Raw genomic sequence first — 25,020 nt, forward strand, 5'->3', positions numbered from 1 at the left:
AGCAGGAATGAACTCATCTGACTCAGTGTGAGGGGAACCTCGTACAAACCACTCACTCTGTAATGTTCTGTGTGGAACACAAAGGAGGACCTTCTGAAGAATCTTCATGCTGCTCTTTTTTACATAAACTGTTTAAGCAGTAGTTCACCCCTAAAATTAATCTCTTTGTTTGGGTCTTCATCAGGTTTGTAGAAATGTAGCACTGCATCAGTGTCTCATCAATGGATGCTCTGCAGTGAATGGGTGCCGTCAGAATGAGAGTCTGATAAAAACATCACAATAATCCACAGCACTCCAGTCCATCAGTGAACATCTGGAGAAGACAAAAGATGAAACACATCCAGCATTAAGATGATTTTAACTCAAACACATAGAGTCTTTAATCCATAATAATACTTCCTCCAGTGAAGGCTCTCTGACGGCACCCATTCACTGCAGTGATAGCATACTACATTTCTCCAAATCTGATGAAGAAGCAAGCTCATCTACATCTCGGATGGCCTGAGGATGAGCACAGTCATTTTGGGTGAACTATTCCTTTAAGGATTTATCAAATGCCAATAATAATAATAATAATAATAATAATAATAATAACTGTGCAGGTTATGCACTTGCAGGTGAAGACGTCTGTGTGCTGTCATGTGTTTCATGTCCAGCACACATCGAGAAATCTATCACAAACAGCAGCTCACTGCCTGAACATGCAGACATGATCTGGAAGCTGTGAGTTTCTCCTCTCAGGTCTGAATCATCAGGTGTCTGAAGTACGGCTGTGGTCTCTGCCGGACGGTGAAGGATTGAGCGGATGTGTTTCCCAGAGCAGATGAGATACGACTGACAGAACTGTTCGTGTGAATGATTTAGTGTTGAGATGCTGCAGTAAGTGATCCATCACTCTTAAATACTGTACTGTGTTTCATGCAGAAGATGTGCTAGATAAGACATAAGATGACTTGAGTAAAAAACATACAGATCTGTTTATTAAAAAGCAAGTTAACATATGCAAAAACTTCACACACAAAAAAATCTTCTTCAGCCCTTATACTTTGCTCATGTGATGACATCATGTGTGACAACTAGCCCCAGTCTCTCCGTACTCTTCAGAATTAAGACGAAATGTATTTGAGCAGATTTTTGGAGCTCAGGTGTACATCGTGTTCATGTGATGAATTACAGCTGTAGTCTCTCTGCTGGGACACAGAATGAACTTACTGTAAGAACTTACATGTAGACTACTAAAAAACAGAATACGCTAATCAGAACAAAAAATCTGAATACGCTCTGAGAAAAGCTCTTGCAGCATTTGTAGCAATCAGTTTAATATTTTAATAACCAATGCAATGACATCCATTCACCTTTGTGTAATTTCAGGACTACTGTACATTATATCTTCTAATAGATGCACAAATTAACTGCTTGTTCATTAGCATGGTCTGCTCTTACAGGACGTATGAATGTAAATGCAGACTAATTTAAATGTGAGGAGAGCCTGGAAACCGAGCAGATGTTAGCTAGGTGTGCATCTGAATGTGGAGGAGGAGGTGGGTCGTGTTTCAGTGTTTGAGCGAGTCTGGAGGAACTGAGACGTGGAGCTGTGGATCAGGACAGAAGAGCAGTGTGAGGACTGAGGAGATCTGCCAGACATGGGGCCAGCACAGAGGTGACCAACTTCTGACCTGCGCTTACACATTTCATTCATTTGCTTCTGAAAAACATCTCCCTTCATCTTTATATCTCCTCAGCAGAGTCTGGTGCTGGACTTTCTTTACTGTGAGCATCTGTTCTTCTGGGATCGCCTTCCAGCGCTTAGAGTCAGGTATGCCACATCACTCACATGTTTTAGAGAAGCAAACCAGCCGTGTTTTATGCTTTACACGCTTATATTAGAATCAGATAATGCAGTCAGAAGTGGGGAGTCTATTTAATGAATCTGTCCGAGCGGTTCTCGAGTCACTGACTCATTACAGCAGATTCGACGCGTGCGTGGCGTCATGGCGTTGTTTTGGTATTTATGAGGATTAATAAGAGACTTGGGAGTACACCTTGAAATGTAAATAATGGATGGAGCGAAAATTAAGTTATTTTAATAACCGTTCAGCAGAAATGTAGCACGAAACGCGCTCGAGATGTGTTTATAAGATGATTGTATGATAGATTTATCCTGTCAATGAAAAGGAATTAATTTGAATAAACAACAGCATTTTATTACTCACAAAACGTTTTCTTCTGCTGAAAGATGTACATTTATTTTTAGTAGCCTGTTCTAAAAGCTAATTATATTTAATTTCGTATGATCTTGTTCTTATAATCTTAGTCTGTAACAAATATACATTCTTAAAACGCACATATGAATTAAACATAACTGAAAGAAAAAAAACGCAAAGTGTGAATTCAAACAGATTTATTCGCTGTTTTAGAGCGTGTGAACTTGACGTCATTAAGGCTTGTTCGAGATGACCGGCGTATGACGTCACAGGACCGCGATCTGGTTTGAACCGATTCTTAGAAATGAACTTCGACTGAATCGATTCACATAAATGAGCCGGAGTTCCAAAGCTGCAGTGTTTTTTTTTATTCCTGTGATAATCTGTTTCACAAACCACCAAACTATTTTAACATTGTTTTCAGTTAAGCTTTAATGTAATCTATATTTATGACTGACTTCCAATCTACAGAGCCACTAAGAGGACATGGTGGAAGAAAAAAAATTAGATGGGAGGAAAATATTTTAATGTTTTTGTCTTTATTTGCAAAGGTTTTACATTCTCTTGACCCCCCTACCCCCCCAGACCCATAAACGCTCATAACAGACAGGTGAATGAGTGATATTGATCTCAGATGGGCTGTGTGATTATGATGATGATGAAGATGATGATGATGATGATGATGATAAGGATGTGCGCTGACACCTCAGAACACAATGAACTGTTGCTGCAACATGATTTATTTATTTATGTCTGTATTGCTACAAGTTTCCCTTGGTCGTTTTAAGACACAGTATCCAGGTGAGGCTCATAGTTTGGTGAGGGAGCTCAAGGTCACAGAACCTCATTTCTTTACCTCATTTTCCCTCATAATGACAGATAGTTGGCACAGTGACTCAGTTCGGCCAAACTGCTGGTATGTCCAGCGGTGGAGCCTGAGTAATCTTCCCTAAGGATGACATCATCTCCACAAAAGCTGTATTGTGTTCCATCTGTAAAATAACGCAGAGCTGCTCATACTCGGTCCAAACGGGACGCATGCCAAAGGATCGCATTCTTGACCTCGTTTTATGTTAATAATGAACTTAATTTGTTTTGAGGAATGGCTTGGCTGTTATTAACAGGCTTCAATAACACTACAGTTTCTCTGCTCAGGAATCAGACACATTACAACCGAAAGCAGGAGAAAAGCTTGTGAGTGTGAACTTCCAGTGATAGTTCATCTACAGGGTGATTTGTTTTGGACCCCATTGACTTTCATTGCATGGACAGAAATCTTAAACGAGGCTGTTTAAGTGAACAGAAGTTTAGTTTTTGGGTGAACTATTGTAAGTTTAAGGAAAGAGTGCGATGTTCCTCCCACATTCATTTCAGATCCAGATTTCCCCAGAGCTCCTGTAATATATGATGAAGCGCTCGGCCAGACGACTGATTTGGGACAAATATTTCCAGCCCCAGCTGTTTCTACAGAAACCTTCAGAATGTAGTGTAAAAGAGCAGCTGCTTTTCTAAATCTGATGTTTGTTTGATGCACACACTTCACATCTCAAACACCTTTGGTCTTCACTGCTCGAGGTCACACGGTTCAGCTGATCGTAGTATTTTTTCAGATTCAGTTTTTCTGTGTACCGTGGCAGTTAAATGTAAAATCTACCTGGATTCAAACACTTTTTCCACTCGGTTGAGGACGTTGTATTTCACTGATCCAACATTGGCTCAGTGTTCACAAACTGACTCTCGCAGAGTTTTAACAGGTTCTCCAGGGCTTTGATTTCCTGTAGATCTGGTTCCTCTCTTCTTGTTTAGTTTGTATTACAGTTGCTTTTCTCCTAACCTTCAAGAAGTGGTCCTAATGTGGACACTGACAGCTCTCATTAACCACAGGAATGAATCCTACTGAAGAATTGTCTTTAAACTTTTGAAATATTGAGCCACATGCGACTCTCAGAAAACAAACTTGAGATTGTGGGACTGGTGCCAGGCCAGAGCTTGTCCAGGACCTGATGGAAGACACCCAGACTCCAGGAGGAGACTGTGCTGTGATTGGGAATCTAGATAGCTGTGCTGCTTCTTGCTTATTCACTTTATATATCTTCATGCCCACTTCTGATCTTTATATTCTGTTATATTGTTGTATCTTAAGATGTTCTTGATTAGTCCTAATAATGTGAGACACACTTATGTTGTTGAGGAGGTTCTACTCTTAAAAAGGTTTGAAATAGGGATTTTGCAGCAATGCTAGAACCATTTTTGGTTCCCCAAAGAACCTTTCAGTGAACAGTTCTTAAAAGAAGTGAAGTTAGTGAAGAACATTTTAAAGAATATTTGTCCAGTGGAAACTCTTCACGGAAGCATCTCAAGTCAAGTTCCCTTTATTTTAAGAGTCTAGTAGCTGTAAAGTGTTTAATGGAGGTATCCAGAAAGCATGCTGTAATATGCAAGGAGTTATTGAGATTAATAAACCAGTCTAATGATATAATCTGACCTGATTTGTTAGTTTCTATGGTGTTCATTGAGTGATGTTAATTCAATTGTTTAACATTATGAGCTGATGAAACGGCACTATTTCTCATTCTGTAGAGTTTATATTCTTGTGTAAATTCTAGCTGAGGTTTAACAGAGAGCTGTGTCTCTCCTCGGCGATCGGCTTCGGTCCTGAGATGATGATGGTGGATCGGTGGGAAGTTTTGACAGAGGTTTAACAGCCGTATAATCACATTAGTTTGGATTCTTTTGAGACTTTGACAAGATCTCCAGGTGCTTTAATGGGGCCGGGCAGAAAGTCATTCACCTGCTCATCTGTTTGCATATAAAAAGGACTTCCTCCTAATTTTTGGCTTTACAATGTTCCTTAGACATTTGAAGAAGATCGAGATCACATTTGTAAGTAGAATCAGCTATCTAAATATATATATAATACACTTTATTATGTACTCACATGTTTATTCTCTTATATGTTTGTATACTTGCTGTCTCTTTCCTCCTAATTTATCAAATCCAAGTGTATATAAAGCGCTTCCTCCTTGCAGTGGCTTAAATCCAACAATGATATGAGCGGTCAAAGACCACCGTGTCTGCTCTACTCCTTCATTTATCACAGACAGAACAGACTTTAGCAAGACATACAGTGTGAAGGCCACCACTGTGTATACTGACAGGACAGCTGACAGATGTGCTCTGTTTGTAACAGTGTTTTTGTCTGGGTGTGTTTCACACCCGTCAGATGTGTGTATGTGTTGCATAATGCAGTTGTTGCTGTGCAGGAATGAATTTAATATGACACACTCCAGCATTAGCAACATCCAAACACCGTGATATTAAAACATTTGGATTGACAGTGTGAGAAGATTTTTCTTCCTCCGCTCTGACACGTCTGCCTCCAATTCCTGGAAAATATTGGGCGATGGATAAAACCCCTTCAAAGGAAATACGCAAGAGTGTCCAAACGAGAATGGTGACACGCCGTCTCATCTTTCCCTCACTGGCCTGGAGAACAGGAGGCTCATTGTGAAGATGATGATTCTGTTTCGGAGGAGTTTTTCTCATTGTGAAGGGTCTTCTGATGTTAATGGCTGTTTAATTCTAATGTGAGAGTCAATGAAAACAGCACTTAATTTACACAGATCCACTATGATGTTTGCAAGCTGCTTGTTGAAACTGACGGTATGAATCCTCTAATCTGAATCCTTCAGTGTGTGTGTAAAGCAGTGTAAAAAATTCCTGAAATTATAATGCTGTACATAGTGATGATAACATATATATAGGGAGTCGTGGCCTAATGGTTAGAGAGTCGGACTCCCAATCGAAAGGTTGTGAGTTCGAGTCCCGGGCCGGCATGAATTGTGGTTGGGGGGAGTGCATGTACAGTTCTCTCTCCACCTTCAACACCACGACTTAGGTGCCCTTGAGCAAGGCATCGAACCCCCAACTGCTCCTGGAGATCCTGGAGACTGGAGAGAAGGAATAACATGAATGAAATGTCCATTAGACACAAACCACAACAGGAAAGCATGACTTGATGGTTCCATGGCCTTCACACAAAAAACACATTCCCATTGTGCTCAGCCTAAGTGTTTGCATTTGACATACAGACCCCCACTGATCTTTCACCTTTGGAAAATATAGATAGAGGTAAACAGGTTTTATTTTCTTTTTATCGATTTTTATTTGTGAGACATATAAACACTATATTGGAAAAGTACTTGTACTTTAATACTGCTAAATTGTTATGTTCCTTTCTAGACTCAAAATGCTTGAGTTTGTGTAGAGAGAAAATTATTTCAATCCAGACCCTTTGCAAAAACATGCCAGGTATTTCTAAAAAGAGCTCTTTTATCGTGACTCTTGTTGAGCAGATTTGTACCTAAACTCTTCACAGGTTTAATGTTGTACCGGGTGTGCTAATGAGCACGTTTACCGCATCAGAAACATCAAACATATAAAGCTGTTTTCTGTACGTTTATGTGTGTTTTTGGAGTTTTTGTGGGACTGTATGTAGATGCACGTGACTGGTTTGCAGTGAACCGTGTTATTATTAGTGAATTAGCATACACAGTGATGTTAAACTCACACGTATGGAAGTCATGACTGTTGTAGTGCTTTTTTTACGTTGTTTGGCTGAAATGACTAAGTGGGAAGTTCTTGTCAGCTCTGGACAATAGAGGACTAGAACAGTGGGGTGAATGTTTTTAGACAAGATATGACCTTCCTGCCCTCAGAAATATATCCATATAGTCTTCAAATCACACTGGTGAAAAAACACAATAAAAGCTGGCATTTCTTAAGCTGTTACATGACAGAAGTGAGATGAATTACATGTTTAATGATAGCATCATTGAACGCTTATTACTTTTAACAACCTATATAAATGTATTTGATGGTAAATATTGAGGTCTCTAACTGCTGACACAGGCATTTATGCATTACATTAATAAAAGGATAGTTTTGTGCATGTCAGTCTTGTGTAACTCCAACACAATCTCATGGCAGTTCATAGCTATTGTACATATTGTAAAAGGCCCAATCCCAATTCTATTTTATACCCCTTCCCCTTCCCCTTGAAGCAGAGTGTCAAGGGGTAGGGGAGAAAATATTCCCCTAAGGATTGGGACACCACTACTATGCCGTCACACGTCATCATTCGTCGTCTAGCTCTTACAATACACACATATACTGGTGTGCATTAGAGCCTTTAATTATCGTTCTGTATTAATGAGCTGCTTACTGACACACACACACACACACACACACATATCAGAAATCGCGCAGCTCACACATTCAGGAGAAAATAAACTTGTCAATGCTGCCCCACAACTTTTATTAAATACAGTTTAAATACTGAATCACTACATTATATTTTCCAGCGACGAGAGGATACAACCACTGTTTTTAAGTAAACTCACTCTAAAAAGATTAACGCAGAGACGCAAATACACGCAACCTCCATTTCTCTTTCTCTCTCTCTCTATAAATAGGCAATATTTGAGAAAATGGTTCAGTGATTTCTAATTATTGGGGGGATTAGTCTACAGCAGTTATTAGTCTAGTACGCAGTTATCGCCCTGATCAGACATATGCTGTGGCACTATCATGCAGTCTGTATTTTGCAAACATTTCTTTCAGTAACATGACCGCTAATATGAACTCACAATTGAATGTAACATAAAACAAATGATTACTTTTCGTTAAAATCTTTATTTATGCCAAAAAAACTTACATTTATGTGTCTTTTTGTTCGCTGTAGCAGCCATGTTGCCGAGATAATCCATGCCCCTTCATTTGAAGTGTGGCCCGAAAAATCTTCGTTTGAAGGGCTATCTTGCCCTTCCCCTTACCCCTACCCCTCCAACCAAAAGAGAGTCGAGACACCTCTACCCCTTCACGTGAATGTGCGAAACGGAGGGGTAGGGGAAATGGGAAGGGTTAAGGGGTAGAATTGGGATTGGGCCAAATTAGTGGCTAATGTCAGCATGTATGATCTCATATGTTTTCATATGATCCGCATACGCCTCAGTGATGGTGGACATTCATTCTTGTGTATTTTCCAAAAAGTGTACATTTCTGTATGATTCACAGCGTGAGTATGAAGTCATCACCTCATAAAATAGTTTTCAGCCTGAACATCTCTCCTTTCTGTTGAAACTAGCCTGATCAGAGATGATTCACAAATGTTTGAGTTCATTTGACATGTGTTAGCACTATTAGCGGGTTTCCTTACTGAATCGGTGATTAAAACAACTTGGACATCATGTCCAATTTTCATAAGACACATTTCATTCTTAGTGAATTGCCACAGAACTGCAGATTTAATCATGGGTGTTCCCTTCATTGGATTACTTTCAGAAAATGATTTAGTTCTTCTTCGTTTCAATTTTATTTTCCTTCTCAAGTTAAAGTCTCATTGCCAGATCTTTGACTAATCAGCACAAGGTCATATTCTGGCCAAGAACTGGTTACTTGGGCAAGAAGAGACCAGCGACAAACCCAATTGTCACCCAATCAAAGTCCAGGCTCTCCTCGGTTGTGATGATGACGGTGGATTGTGGGCAGCTTTGGCTCATAGTGTCCTACACACCAGGAATAAATGCCTGTCAGCTCATAATTGTGCAGGATTTAATGTCTGTAGAACAACACATCACCATGCAATGTTAATGACATTGTTTACAGAGCTTTATTGTGTCCTTTGAGACCAAATCTGCATTTTGGTTTTATTTACAGAGATATGTGATGTCACACCTGTCCGTGTCTGAAGGCATTGTGCAGTGCAAATCCATGAATGAATGTCCCGAAGTGTTGTAAACTTCAACAGATTTCCCCTGCTCAGGGAGTAGGGAGCAATGAACACTGTGTAGGGACCATGTCATTCAGTACACAGCTCATGCTCGGAATTCACTTCTGACGAGCTGATTATCTAAATCAGGTGTGTTAACAAAGAGAGAGATGCAAAATATTCAGAGCTGGGGGGTGCGAGGACTGGAACTGAGAACCACTGGTATTATTATAATTCGTAATTATGTCCCCACTGGATGCAAAGAAAAAAAAATATCCTTGTTTATAATGGGTTTTAATGTTTTTGTCTTGGCGCTCCGGTACACATGGCATCACAGTAAAGTAAGGGGCATAACATTTCCTTCCCCCTTGACATAGGGTTGGGAACCGAGAACCGGTTCTTATTCGGAACTGTGAGCAATTTCTAAGTTTCGGTTCCGAAAACGGTTCTGGTGCGACCAAGCGCTGTGAGCAGCCTTGCACCGATGTTCTGATGATTGGGCGTTTCCCGTAAAGGATGTCACAAACCAAATAACAGAAACGCCGCCCTGCCTCTTTAATTCCTGAGCACATTGTTTACAATGACGCGCATTCCACAGACGCGCTACACTGAGTCTCGTCCTGTCTGTACGTGCACTCGCACCTTTGATAACGGTGCTCTTCGTTTAGCATGACTTTATTATAATAATAATATTAATATTTTATTTAAATGGAACCAGAATCCGAACCTGAGAATTTGTATACTGTAATATATATAGAATTTTGACATTGCCAACCTTTAAATCAAGTTGACAGTAGGTAATAAACAGCATTGAGTAGTTGAGTATTGTGCATTTTTCCTTACCACAATTTTTGTAATTGTTGTTTAATGATTCTAATGGAACCAGTATCTGAACCGGAACAGTTACCATTCCTGGGGCGATGCGTTTCAAATGGCGGGGGCATAAAGGATAAACAATAATGTACAGTATGTGGAAAATAAGGTGTTTTTTTTTTTTTTTTTTTTTTACTTAAACCACATAAACACATTTCATTACACAAAATACACAAAATAATGTTCTTTTTAGCAACATCATATGACCCCTTTAAAGACAAATCTCATATTGAATCCACATCATTCTCAAATTCAGAGCTGTCTGGAGAACCTCAGAAAGTAAAGTCATATAACTGATTTGGAAAGAAACTGTAATGTTTATAGTTGTTGTGGGTGGTCCAAATTATGCACTAGATTGGCTGCTTTAATCCAGCGATTGTAGAGTTGAAGCTCTGGACAGCCACTGTCAAAGACGAGACCAGATGGTGCATGTCTAAAACAAATGGCCTCCTCTGTTTCAAGTGGTTCCCAGCTGATCTGCGAGAGGAAATTTGCTGATTCAGATCTGACATAATGTTGTGGCCCAATAAAAGTAAAAGAGACAGTAGTTCTTTAACAAGGAACACTTTTGGCCTCCAGAAGCGGAGACTAGAGGACAAATCAAAGAGCATCTTCAGAAAGTTCCCAGGCTCCTGAAGGAGCTCAGAATGAGAGAAAGAGCGCTCTTTGATTGGTTGAAGCTGTTTGGATGTTCAATCTGTAATAACCTCCAGCAATGCTGATTTGTGCTCATTCCAAGGCAATTTCCTTTCCTAAATATGATTTCTTTTAGTTCAAGTTAATATGCTGAGTTGTATTGAGCTTGAATGGCTTCATGTAAAAACATCATATTAAAAGCAGGGATTTGTTTTTCAGTTGAGCTAAGCACAGAAGAGCGCTACTGGAGAGCAGCAGTGTTTGTTCTAAGCGTTTTGCTGGATCAGAGCAGATGAAGCTTCATTAATCAAATATCCTTGTCCATCCCTGGCAAGGCTCGTGTTTGTGATGGCAGCTCACGAGGTTTCATCGCTTTGATTATTTTGGCCAAATGTTCCACTGTTTTTGTGGTGTAAAATAAAAACTTTCATACATAGAAGAATAGTTATTAGTCTAAAAAAACAGTTATCCTTGCCCAACCTGCAACCCTAAACCCTATAGTATACATTAATAACACGTCAAGTCAAGTCACCTTTATTTATATAGCGCTTTAAACAAAATACATTGCGTCAAAGCAACTGAACAACATTCATTAGGAAAACAGTGTCAATAATGCAAAATGACAGTTAAAGACAGTTCATCATTGAATTCAGTGATGTCATCTCTGTTCAGTTAAATCGTGTCTGTGCATTTATTTGCAAGTCAATGATATCGCGGTAAATGAAGTTAATCTATGTCTATTTGTGGTAGAAAAATTTACCTACCTGGGTTCCACAGCATCATGCATGAGTACTTAGCACCTTACTATATGCAAGTGAGACATGGACAACATACAGGAAGCGCGAACATCGCCTCAATGCCTTCCATTTTCGCTGCCTTCGCTCCATACTGGGTGTATGCTGGAAGAACCATGTGGCAAACTCTGTCATACTTGAGAGAACTGGTTTCAGTGACCAGATTCTTTGTGAACACCATCTCCGCTGGACTGGGCATATTTGTCGAATGAAAGACACCCGCCTCCCAAAAATCTTGCTATATGGCGTGCTGGCAAATGCACCCCGCACACATGGTCGCCCCCATCTATGTTTTAAAGACGTCATTAAAAGGGATCTTCAGGCCTTTTCCATCAACTTGGACAACTGGGAGGCACTTGCAAATGACAGACCCAACTGGCGCACAGCGATTGACAACAGCCGCAGGGACTCTCAGGAGGTCTACAAGTCATTTCTGGAAGAGAGACGCTCAAAATGAGAAGCAGATCGTCGTACTCAACATGAACGGCCCGTAGGCCATAGTAGTAGCATTTCTGTATGTTGCTGATTATTTTAATATCATGACAGCCAATTAGAACTGAGTTTGTCAAGATCTAAAATGACCTAAACGCAGGAGTCTGATGATCTGTTGATTCAGGCCACAGAACCATTCTGAATGATATGTTCATGTATCAGGTTGATATAATTCTTTAGTTCAACTCACTGATCCACTGATTCACCAATCCACCGATCCACTGATTCACTGATCCAATGATTCACCGATCCACTGATTCACTGATTCACTTATCCACTGATTCACCAATCCACTGATTCACCGATCCACTGATTCACTGATTCACTCATCCACTGATTCACTGATTCACCTATCCACTGATTCACCGATCCACTGATTCACCGATCCACTGATTCACCGATCCACTGATTCACTGATCCACTGATTCACTTATCCACTGATTCAGCGATCCACTGATTCACCTATCCACTGAATCACCGATCCACTGATTCACTGATTCACTTATCCACTGATTCACCGATTCACTGATTCACCGATTCACTGATCCACTGTTTCACTGATCCACTAATTCACCAATCCACTGATTCACCTATACACTGATTCACTGATCCATAGATTCACTGATTCACTTACATTATACAGGACATTATCAGTGAATAATGATTTAAATCTAAAATAATAACTTACACTTTATAAGACTTGTAATATAGTGCACAAATGTCCTGTGAATGTTCCTGTTGTATTTTTCCAGAAGTTTTGTGCTGTAAAGCCATATATAAGCAGAGAAAGTCTTCTGACTGCCACAAAACTGGCAGAAAGCTTTCCAGATCGATTGATTCACCCTGAGGTTCAGATTTATATGGCTGGAAGGTCTAGTACAGTAGCATTATATGAAACCTTGATTTCCACTGCGACTGGATTGTTATTATAGAGTTATGGCATTATTAATTCATATTTAATCAGTACAGTAGCATTACACGCTGCAGAAGTGTGCTGTGTTTTTTATGGCTTTGCAGCAGAGGACGAGGATCGCCCGATGGTTTCTGTGGAGTTTTATCATCAGAATCAGAATCACGCAGACAGAAGTGCTGTGGGATGAGTGGTGTGTGTGTGACTCGTTTGTGGTTTGGGAACAGCAGGCAGATGTGTGTGAGAGACGTGACTGCAGGACTCTTCATGAAGAGTGAAGCTTCTCGTCTCATTCATCACTGGCCTCTTGACAGCAATATCAAACATCTGCTTGAGTTTTGGTTATGAGGATTCAAACCAGTTTTTATAGATCTTTTAGGACAGTATAGATGAGTTTATCACCACTCTAATAATACTTTCACAAGCATGTTGGAATTAATTTTCATGAGAGACAGAAACTACACAAGATCTCAAGCACTTCCCATTTTCCTTCCATTATTGTGTTCCTTTGGAAAGCTTTACACTGTGACGCCGGCTCTTATTTCTCAGCACTCTGTGAGCTTTCAGCTGTGGTTTGTAGAGTCACCAAACAAACTCCATGAGGACAGCTCTGTCAGGGGTTTATTGAGCTGTTTGTATCACAGCACTTTAGTTTTGCCTTTTTTTAAATATCTCAGTCCACAATCCTGCATGTACTACTGACCTAGAAGTAAACTGATGCTGTATTTATTTAATAATAGCAGTTTTATCGACTGATATGATCATTTCACACGCATGCGACACACCTGTGCTACTTCGAGTGTGTGTTTCACACCGCTGTGTTTGTGTTTGTCCTAACAGCACAGTCTGCACCAATCAGTGAGGGATCTGTGATTACTCCAGAGCACAGCGGACGTCTCATGAGCCCTTGTTTTGAAGAATCGCTCGAATATTTCCCAAAGTCTGTGTCTCTTTCTGTGGTTGTAGACAGAAAATTCCATTGATTTCCACTGGCACTGTTGATTCAGACCACTGAACAACCAGCCAGAAGAAACGAACATCAATGTCCATAACAACCACAATGCCCTGCCAGCCAGCTGATGTGATGTTCACAATGTGAACAGGTGACGGTGAGGCAGCGTAGTCGTGGGTCAAAACACCGCTCTTCTGTTCCCATCAAAACATTAAACAGGTTCTCCCCACTCAGTGATGCACCCACTGAGAAACCTGATGAAAGTGCTCTAGTTATTGGTGATTCTATTGTACGGAACGTGAATATAGAGACACCAGCCACCATAGTCAAATGTTTACCGGGAGCCAGAGCGCCTGACATCTTGGCAAATTTAAAAGTGCTGGCTAATGCTAAACGTAAATACAGTAAGATTGTTATTCATGCCGGCGCTAATGATGTTCGCCTTCGCCAGTCGGAGATCACTAAAAATAACATTAAAGAGGTGTGTGAACTTGCAAGCACGATGTCAGACACTGTAATATGCTCTGGTCCCCTCCCTGCTTACCGTGGTGATGAGATGCATAGCAGATTGTCATCACTCAATGGCTGGATGTCTAAGTGGTGCCCACAGAATAACATAGGTTTCATAGACAATTGGACGAGCTTTTGGGGCAGACCTGACCTGCTTAAAAGAGATGGTCTTCATCCCTCCTGGGGTGGCGCCACTCTTCTCTCTAGAAATTTGGCAAATAGTCTTAGTGTTTATACTTGACTAACTGGGGCCCAGGTCAGGAAGCAGACAGACTGGCTAAACCGACCGTCTGCTAGCTGCCTCCCGTCACAGAGGTCAGTTAATTCTCAGCACATAGACTCTTTCACCTAGATATCACACTATAGAGACTGTGTCTGTTCCCCGAACTAGAAAATACAAAAAACGTCCAAACCAAGTTAAGATTAACAATTTAATTGAGGTTCAACAAATAAAAAACAGAAGCAATATGGATAAACAAATGATAAAGCTTGGCTTATTGAATATCAGATCCCTTTCTACGAAAACACTTTTTGTAAATAATATGATCACTGATCATAATATAGATGTACTCTGTTTGACAGAAACCTGGCTAAAACCTGATGATTACATTATTTTAAATGAGTCCACCCCCCAAGATTACTGTTATAAACATGAGCCACGTCTAAAAGGCAAAGGGGGAGGTGTTGCTTCAATTTATAACAATGTTTTCAGGATTTCTCAGAGGGCAGGCTTCAAGTATAACTCATTTGAAGTAATGGTGCTTCATATAACATTATCCAGAGAAACAAATGTTAATGATAAATCCCCTGTTATGTTTGTACTGGCTACTGTATACAGGCCACCAGGGCACCATACAGACTTTATTAAAGAGTTTGGTGATTTTACATCCGAGTTAGTTCTGGCTGCAGATAAAGTTTTAATAGTTGGTGATTTTAATATCCATGTTGATAATGAAAAAGATGCATTGGGATCAGCATTTATAGACATTCTGAACTCTATTGGTGTTAGACAACACGTTTCAGGACCTACTCATTGTCGAAATCATACTCTAGATGTAATACTGTCACATGGAATTGATGTTGATGGTGTTGAAATTATTCAGCCAAGTGATGATATCTCAGATCATTATTTAGTTCTGTGCAAACTTCATATAGCCAAAATTGTAAATCCTACTTCTTGTTACAAGTATGGAAGAACCATCACTTCTAACACAAAAGACTGCTTTTTAAGTTATCTTCCTGATGTATCCAAATTCCTTAGCATATCCAAAACCTCAGAACTTGATGATGTAACAGAAACTATGGACTCTCTCTTTTCTAGCACTTTAAATAAAGTTGCTCCTTTACGCTTAAGGAAGGTTAAGAAAAACAGTTTGACACCATGGTATAATGAGCATACTCGCAGCCTAAAGAGAGCAGCCCGAAAAATGGAGCGCAGCTGGAGGAAAACAAAACTAGAGGTATTTCGTATTGCTTGGCGGGAAAGTAACATATCCTACAGAAAAGCATTAAAAACTGCTAGATCCGATTACTTTTCTTCTCTTTTAGAAGAAAACAAACATAACCCCAGGTATTTATTCAATACAGTGGCTAAATTAACGAAGAATAAAGCCTCAACAAGTGTTGACATTTCCCAACATCACAGCAGTAATGACTTTATGAACTACTTTACTTCTAAGATCGATACTATTAGAGATAAAATTGCAACCATTCAGCCGTCAGCTACAGTATCACATCAGACAGTGCACTATAGACCCCCTGAGGAACAGTTCCACTCATTCTCTACCATAGGAGAGGAAGAATTGTATAAACTTGTTAAATCATCTAAACCAACAACATGTATGTTAGACCCTATACCATCTAAGCTCCTGAAAGAGGTGCTTCCAGAAGTCATAGATCCTCTTCTGACTATTATTAATTCCTCATTGTCATTAGGACATGTCCCCAAAACCTTCAAACTGGCTGTTATTAAGCCTCTCATCAAAAAACCACAACTTGACCCCAAAGAACTAGTTAATTATAGACCAATCTCGAATCTCCCTTTTCTGTCCAAGATACTAGAAAAGGTGGTATCCTCACAATTATATTCCTTCTTAGAGAAAAATGGTATATGTGAGGATTTCCAGTCAGGATTTAGACCGTATCATAGTACTGAGACTGCTCTCCTTAGAGTTACAAATGATCTGCTCTTATCATCTGATCGTGGGTGTATCTCTCTATTAGTTTTATTGGATCTTAGTGCTGCGTTTGACACAATTGACCACAACATTCTTTTGCATAGACTTGAACACTTTGTTGGCATCAGTGGAAGTGCATTAGCATGGTTTAAATCGTACTTATATGACCGCCATCAGTTCGTAGCAGTGAATGAAGATGTATCCTATCGATCACAAGTGCAGTATGGAGTACCTCAAGGCTCAGTACTAGGGCCGCTACTCTTCACGCTTTATATGTTACCCTTGGGAGATATCATCAGGAAACATGGTGTTAGCTTTCACTGTTATGCTGATGATACTCAGCTCTATATTTCTTCGCAGCCCGGTGAAACACACCAATTTGAAAAACTAATGGATTGCATAGTCGATATAAAAAACTGGATGACAAGTAATTTCTTACTGCTAAATTCTGAAAAAACAGAGGTGTTAATTATAGGACCTAAAAACTCTGCTTGTAATAACCTAGAACACTGTCTAAGACTTGATGGTTGCTCTGTCAATTCTTCATCATCAGTTAGGAACCTAGGTGTGCTATTTGATCGCAATCTTTCCTTAGAAAGCCACGTTTCTAGCATTTGTAAAACTGCATTTTTCCATCTCAAAAATATATCTAAATTACGGCCTATGCTCTCAATGTCAAATGCAGAAATGTTAATCCATGCTTTTATGACCTCAAGGTTAGATTATTGTAATGCTTTATTGGGTGGTTCTGCACGCTTAGTAAACAAACTACAGCTAGTCCAAAATGCAGCAGCAAGAGTTCTTACTAGAACCAGGAAGTATGACCATATTAGCCCGGTCCTGTCAACACTGCACTGGCTCCCTATCAAACATCGTATAGATTTTAAAATATTGCTTATTACTTATAAAGCCCTGAATGGTTCAGCACCTCAGTATTTGAATGAGCTCCTTTTACATTATAATCCTCTACGTCCGCTACGTTCTCAAAACTCAGGCAATTTGATAATACCTAGAATATCAAAATCAACTGCAGGCGGCAGATCCTTTTCCTATTTGGCGCCCAAACTCTGGAATAACCTACCTAACATTGTTCGGGAGGCAGACACACTCTTACAGTTTAAATCTAGATTAAAGACCCATCTTTTTAACCTGGCATACACATAACATACTAATATGCTTTTATTATTCAAATCTGTTAAAGGATTTTTAGGCTGCATTAATTAGGTAAACCGGAACCGGAAACACTTCCCATAACACCCTATGTACTTGCTACATCATTAGAAGAATGGCATCTACGCTAATATTAGTCTGTTTCTCTCTTGTTCCGAGGTCACCGTAGCCACCAGATCCAGTCTGTGTCCAGATCAGAGGGTCACTGCAGTCACCCGGATCCAGTACGTATCCAGACCAGATGCTGGATCAGCACCTAGAAAGGACCTCTACATCCCTGAAAGACAGCGGAGACCAGGACAACTAGAGCCCCAGATACAGATCCCCTGTAAAGACCTTGTCTCAGAGGAGCACCAGGACAAGACCACAGGAAACAGATGATTCTTCTGCACAATCTGACTTTGCTGCAGCCTGGAATTGAACTACTGGTTTCGTCTGGTCAGAGGAGAACTGGCCCCCCAACTGAGCCTGGTTTCTCCCAAGGTTTTTTTCTCCATTCGGTCACCGATGGAGTTTCGGTTCCTTGCCGCTGTCGCCTCTGGCTTGCTTAGTTGGGGTCACTTCATCTACAGCGATATCGTTGACTTGATTGCAAATAAATGCACAGACACTATTTAATTGAACAGAGATGACATCACATGAATTCAATGATGAACTGCCTTTAACTATCATTTTTGCATTATTGACACTGTTTTCCTAACGAATGTTGTTCAGTTGCTTTGACGCAATGTATTTTGTTTAAAGCGCTATATAAATAAAGGTGACTTTGACTTTGACAATGCCATTTAACCAGAAAATATAAAAAGAGACAGTATGACAATGGTGATCTTCCAGGTAAAAGCTTCATGCTTATTGCCATCAAATAAAACAATTCAGTCATTGGTTATAAAGTTGAATTGCATTACTATAAATTCTTAAATGTTTTAATTGTGCATTAATAAATAATAAATCATTATTTCCCTTTTGTCATCTGCTTACACACAGAATCTTCACGTGTTTGTGAAAGCTGTCACTCACCAGATCTGCTAAAACATACACTGATCATCAGACTTTGACCCAGTGTTCAGTTTCATAAAACACTTTTGATAAAACATAGTGCTTCATTTTGCAAGGGATATGAGGCATTTTATATTTTGTGTGCACTTCTTGGATTTGTGTGTAAAGTTTTGAAAATTTAAGTGTGTTAGCAGTTGAAATAAGCTATAATATTTTATTAATATAATATTTTACTATTACAGTACTTAATTGTGTTTTATTAAATGTCTTTAATAAGATACATTAATTTATTTGAATAAACAGATAGGTAGGTGTATAGGGACTCCAGGTTTGTTCTCCATTTCACAGGTTCTGAATCTGAGCAGAGGAGAGAGGTTTAGGGAAAAGTCATGATTTTGAACTTCTAAGCAGTCTTTCTGTCAGGATATATACGAGGACAACAAGGTAAGTAGGATTCAGAAAGCTTTAATAGTAAAATGGCAGGAGATCGTCAGATGAAACAGACAGATGCAGTAATAAGTGCGATGATGATATCTTGCAGAGGAATGCTTGGATGTAGAAAGGATATGCAAACCGGGATACACAGTAAAGGATCACAGGAGAATCGAAGAGTATTCAGGAGGAATTGCTGGGTCTTGGGCAGAGAAGCAGTAGGTAAGTTCTTATGCTGGAATTCCGTAGAGTAACACTGGAACAGCAGAGTATACGAATCTGGAAATCACAGAGAGAATGTAAGCAGGTCGGTTCCTAGTTCAAGGTTCGACGGAGACTGGATGTGAAGTGTGCTCTTTTGTAGTGCTCAGTGGTGTGATTGAACGACAGGTGCAAGTGGTTAATACTCAGGTGATTTTGATCTTTGTGCAGTGGGTGTGAATGAACCTGATTGATCCCTGACACTTTCAGAGCGATTCTGCTGGGATTGGTGTTTTTTTAGTGTACTTAGAACATAAACTGTTATTGTTTGCTTTGTTGTCCTTTTCTGAGAAAGTGAAGTATTTAAGGCTAGTATTGAGTGCATCATTGATCAGGTTTTTATTTGCCATGACTTTTACTGTTGGTTTTCTGTTAATAAGCGAGAGATGAATATGCTGTGATGAATTCTCTAGCTCTGCTCTCTGAGTGATGTGATTGGGCTGGGAAATACTGAACCACAGACATGCAGCGCTGCTTGTTTATGTGCTGCTGTAGAAATGAAAGCTGTGTGTGTTTGTTTTTTAGCTTGATGCTGGTTTCTGCAGCGCAGTGTGTGATTGAGGATCATTCAGCTGATATTACAGGATCTGTGAGTCTGTTTAAGACTGACATCAGAGATCTGTGTCACTTTCATAGACTACAGTGAGATATATTTTAGTTAATTCAGCCCCCCAACTAAGCCTGGTTTCTCCCAAGGTTTTTTTCTCCATTCTGTCACCGATGGAGTTTCGGTTCCTTGCCGCTGTCGCCTCTGGCTTGCTTAGTTGGGGTCACTTCATCTACAGCGATATCGTTGACTTGATTGCAAATAAATGCACAGACACTATTTAACTGAACAGAGATGACATAACTGAATCCAATGATGAACTGCCTTTAACTATCATTTTACATTATTGACACTGTTTTCCTAATGAATGTTGTTCAGTTGCTTTGACGCAATGTATTTTGTTTAAAGCGCTATATAAATAAAGGTGACTTGACTTGACTTGACTGAAGACTGGAGGAATGATGCTGAAAATACAGCTGTACATCACAGAAATAAATTACACTTTAAAAGAGATTCACACAGAAACAGCTGTTTTACACTAGAATAATATGTCACTGTTTTACTGTGTTTTTGATCATATAAATGCATCGTGGTGTGGTGTGTCTGTTGGTGATGAGGCTGGGCTCGGCTCATCTCTGTGTCCTGAAGCAAAGCTCAGCACTGACAAATCCACGGAAACAGAGTGAGTTTGGCCAAGATTTACCCACAACAAATGTTCTTGTGCTCAGTGGACTATTATTCACATTGTACTCATTTATTTAGTGTTGGTCAAGCAGTTGGTGCTCAGATCCAGTCACTCTGATGCTGTTCTGGTGTATGAGCTCATGAATGAAGCGAGGACTTTGCGTCATGTGGGTCGTCTCCTCTGAGGCTCATGGGAGTGTCTATAGATTGAGTTTAACACTCCTTCCTGTGCTGCACAATCTGACAAAGTAAAGACCTCATTTTAATGACTGAGATGCCTTCATCCTGCTGCATTTTCTCACTATAAACACAAGCTCAGCCAGATGAGGAGCATTCGTGCTGTACTTCTACAATCACAAACTTCATTTGTTTATCTCTGAATCTGATTTTCTCAGTGTGACCCCAGAGTCTGTTTCTGAATCAGTTTCATCGTCACGCTCACGTCTTTCTGATCAACCACAAGATCTGATCTCTGGGATTCATGCATCAAATATTAGAGCTTGAAAGTTAAATTGACACTATTTTCTTAATGCATGTTACTGGTTTTAGTGTGAATGACTTGTGAATACAAGTGTTCACTGAATATATTTATGTATTTAGACAATGTGTTATTAATTAAAATTGCATTCCATCATTCAGCGTTAACTTTTCACAATCCAGGTGATATCTCTCTGTTCTCACTGCTGTATAAAGCTGTGTTGGGGTCCTGATCCTGAGCTTGATGGGAATATGGGTTTAATTAAGTCAGCATAGTCTGATCAACATCTCATGATAATTCAGCATTGGTGTAGCACTGGTGTGTGTATTAAAGAGTGAAGCTGTGTCCTCACTGCATCACTCTGATCATATATAAGACTCGTCAGTGAGTGTAACTGCTGGAGATAGTTGTGAACATCCTCCAGGCTTCTGTGTTAACTCGTATCACCAGGTTTCTGACTTCACTATCTCCTCATTGGTTTTATTTACTCAGCTGCATCAGATCATGTGTATAAACACTTACACTGGTTGATATGACTCAAGAATAGTTTTTTGGTCTGCTTCAGATCATGTTAAAGAAAACATTGGGAGATTCCTTGCCTTCGAGATCTGAAGTCTGAAGCTCAGCGAGGTGAACTGTCATTAGTATGTGATCATAAACTCTTCACTCCTCCATTGAGCTGTTGTGTGAGTGGTAAGATGGCATGTGTTGCTGTAGTACGCCTATGGCCAGATCTCCAGCACGTTCCTCGCAGCAGATCCATTAGCCACACTAACCTCTTCCAGATGATGGGCCGGTAACAGAGCGGCTGATTGTTAGAGCTTCTCCTGCGCTCTAATCAAGACCATGTGTGTGCTTCAGTGCTCTGAACTGGCTCAGCTCGGTGTTTAGCTGATTAAGTTACATGTAAATGAAGCTAAAGCGTGATCCTCTGTGGTACAGGAGTTCTGGCAGATGCTGCTGTTTTAGATTCTCCTCTGTGAGGGACACAATCAGATCTTTTCTGAAAACAGAAGGTGATTGTAGTGAAGCTGTAGGCGCTGCAGGGATGCCTGGATCTAATGTGTGCGCTAATAAAACTGTGGAATGCTGGCTTAATCTCAGCACGTAAACAGGAAAATGCATGGTGTGATTATAAAGACTTGTATTGTGGCATGAATCATTAGCAGGGCCTAAACTGTAAAGAAATACTAGAAAGGAAAGATACTTTACACAGTGGCTTAAAATAAAGTATTTTGTTTTTCGTAAAAAGTTAAAGTGAAAGTGACATTAAGCCAAGTATGGTGACCCTTACTCAGAATTCATGCTCTGCATTTAACCCATCCAAAGTGCACACACACAGCACTGAAAACACACACACACATGGAGCAATGGGCGCCCGTGGAGTCAAAGTCAAATTCAAAGTCACCTTTATTTATATAGCGCTTTAAACAAAATACATTGCGTCAAAGCAACTGAACAACATTCATTAGGAAAACAGTGTCAATAATGCAAAATGATAGTTAAAGGCAGTTCATCATTGAATTCAGTGATGTCATCTCTGTTCAGTTAAATAGTGTCTGTGCATTTATTTGCAATCAAGTCAACGATATCGCTGTAGATGAAGTGTCCCCAACTAAGCAAGCCAGAGGCGACAGCGGCAAGGAACCGAAACTCCATCGGTGACAGAATGGAGAAAAAAACCTTGGGAGAAACCAGGCTCAGTTGGGGGGCCAGTTCTCCTCTGACCAGACGAAACCAGTAGTTCAATTCCAGGCTGCAGCAAAGTCAGATTGTGCAGAAGAATCATCTGTTTCCTGTGGTCTTGTCCTGGTGCTCCTCTGAGACAAGGTCTTTACAGGGGATCTGTATCTGGGGCTCTAGTTGTCCTGGTCTCCGCTGTCTTTCAGGGATGTAGAGGTCCTTTCTAGGTGCTGATCCAGCATCTGGTCTGGATACGTACTGGATCCGGGTGACTGCAGTGACCCTCTGATCTGGACACAGACTGGATCTGGTGGCTACGGTGACCTCGGAACAAGAGAGAAACAGACAAATATTAGCGTAGATGCCATTCTTCTAATGATGTAGCAAGTACATAGGGTGTTATGGGAAGTGTTTCCGGTTCCGGTTTACCTAATTAATGCAGCCTAAAAATCCTTTAACGGATTTGGATAATAAAAGCATATTAGTATGTTATGTGTATGCCAGGTTAAAGAGATGGGTCTTTAATCTAGATTTAAACTGCAAGAGTGTGTCTGCCTCCCGAACAATGTTAGGTAGGTTATTCCAGAGTTAAGGCGCCAAATAGGAAAAGGATCTGCCGCCTGCAGTTGATTTTGATATTCTAGCTATTATCAAATTGCCTGAGTTTTGAGAACGTAGCGGACGTAGAGGATTATAATGTAAAAGGAGCTCATTCAAATACTGAGGTGCTAAACCATTCAGGGCTTTATAGGTAATAAGCAATATTTTAAAATCTATACGATGCTTGATAGGGAGCCAGTGCAGTGTTGACAGGACCGGGCTAATATGGTCATACTTCCTGGTTCTAGTAAGAACTCTTGCTGCTGCATTTTGGACTAGCTGTAGTTTGTTTACTAAGCGTGCAGAACAACCACCCAATAAAGCATTACAATAATCTAACCTTGAGGTCATAAAAGCATGGATTAACATTTTTATGCATTTGACATTGAGAGCATAGGCCGTAATTTAGATATATTTTTGAGATGGAAAAATGCAGTTTTACAAATGCTAGAAACGTGGCTTTCTAAGGAAAGATTGCGATCAAGTAGCACACCTAGGTTCCTAACTGATGACGAAGAATTGACAGAGCAACTATAAAGTCTTAGACAGTGTTCTAGGTTATTACAAGCGGAGTTTTTAGGTCCTATAATTAACACCTCTGTTTTTTCAGAATTTAGCAGTAAGAAATTACTTGTCATCCAGTTTTTTATATCGACTAAGCAATCCATTAGTTTTTCAAATTGGTGTGTTTCACCGGGCTGCGAAGAAATATAGAGTTGAGTATCATCAGCATAACAGTGAAAGCTAACACCATGTTTCCTGATGATATCTCCCAAGGGTAACATATAGAGCGTGAAGAGTAGCGGCCCTAGTACTGAGCCTTGAGGTACTCCATACTGCACTTGTGATCGATAGGATACATCTTCATTCACTGCTACGAACTGATGGCGGTCATATAAGTACGATTTAAACCATGCTAATGCACTTCCACTGATGCCAACAAAGTGTTCAAGTCTATGCAAAAGAATTTTGTGGTCAATTGTGTCAAACGCAGCACTAAGATCCAATAAAACTAATAGAGAGATACACCCACGATCAGATGATAAGAGCAGATCATTTGTAACTCTAAGGAGAGCAGTCTCAGTACTATGATACGGTCTAAATCCTGACTGGAAATCCTCACATATACCATTTTTCTCTAAGAAGGAATATAATTGTGAGGATAACACCTTTTCTAGTATCTTGGACAGAAAAGGGAGATTCGAGATTGGTCTATAATTAACTAGTTCTTTGGGGTCAAGTTGTGGTTTTTTGATGAGAGGCTTAATAACAGCCAGTTTGAAGGTTTTGGGGACATGTCCTAATGACAATGAGGAATTAATAATAGTCAGAAGAGGATCTATGACTTCTGGAAGCACCTCTATTAGGAGCTTAGATGGTATAGGGTCTAACATACATGTTGTTGGTTTAGATGATTTAACAAGTTTATACAATTCTTCCTCTCCTATAGTAGAAAATGAGTGGAACTGTTCCTCAGGGGGTCTATAGTGCACTGTGTGATATGATACTGTAGCTGACGGCTGAATGGTTGCAATTTTATCTCTAATAGTATCGATCTTAGAAGTAAAGTAGTTCATAAAGTCATTACTGCTGTGATGTTGGGAAATGTCAACACTTGTTCAGGCTTTATTTTTCGTTAATTTAGCCACTGTATTGAATAAATACCTGGGGTTATGTTTGTTTTCTTCTAAAAGAGAAGAAAAGTAATCGGATCTAGCAGTTTTTAATGCTTTTTTGTAGGATATGTTACTTTCCCGCCAAGCAATACGAAATACCTCTAGTTTTGTTTTCCTCCAGCTGCGCTCCATTTTTCGGGCTGCTCTCTTTAGGGTGCGAGTATGCTCATTATACC

The 25,020-nt window shown here is 39.9% G+C and overlaps 1 protein-coding gene across 1 annotated transcript in view; it reads left to right on the forward strand.

Moving 5' to 3' along the window:
• The first annotated feature begins 1,545 nt into the window (after window positions 1-1,545).
• Window positions 1,546-25,020, forward strand: part of LOC132115606 (collagen alpha-1(XV) chain-like) — a 67,037-nt gene continuing 43,562 nt past the window's right edge. Inside the window, exons 1-2 of the mRNA XM_059524025.1 lie at window positions 1,546-1,660; window positions 1,746-1,816. Of these exons, the coding sequence (XP_059380008.1) occupies window positions 1,644-1,660; window positions 1,746-1,816 (88 nt within the window). The 5' untranslated portion in view covers window positions 1,546-1,643. The remainder of the gene's footprint in view (window positions 1,661-1,745; window positions 1,817-25,020) is intronic.

The sequence above is a fragment of the Carassius carassius genome, chromosome 35, assembly GCF_963082965.1.
Source record: "Carassius carassius chromosome 35, fCarCar2.1, whole genome shotgun sequence".
In the NCBI taxonomy this organism is placed as follows: Eukaryota; Metazoa; Chordata; class Actinopteri; order Cypriniformes; family Cyprinidae; genus Carassius; species Carassius carassius.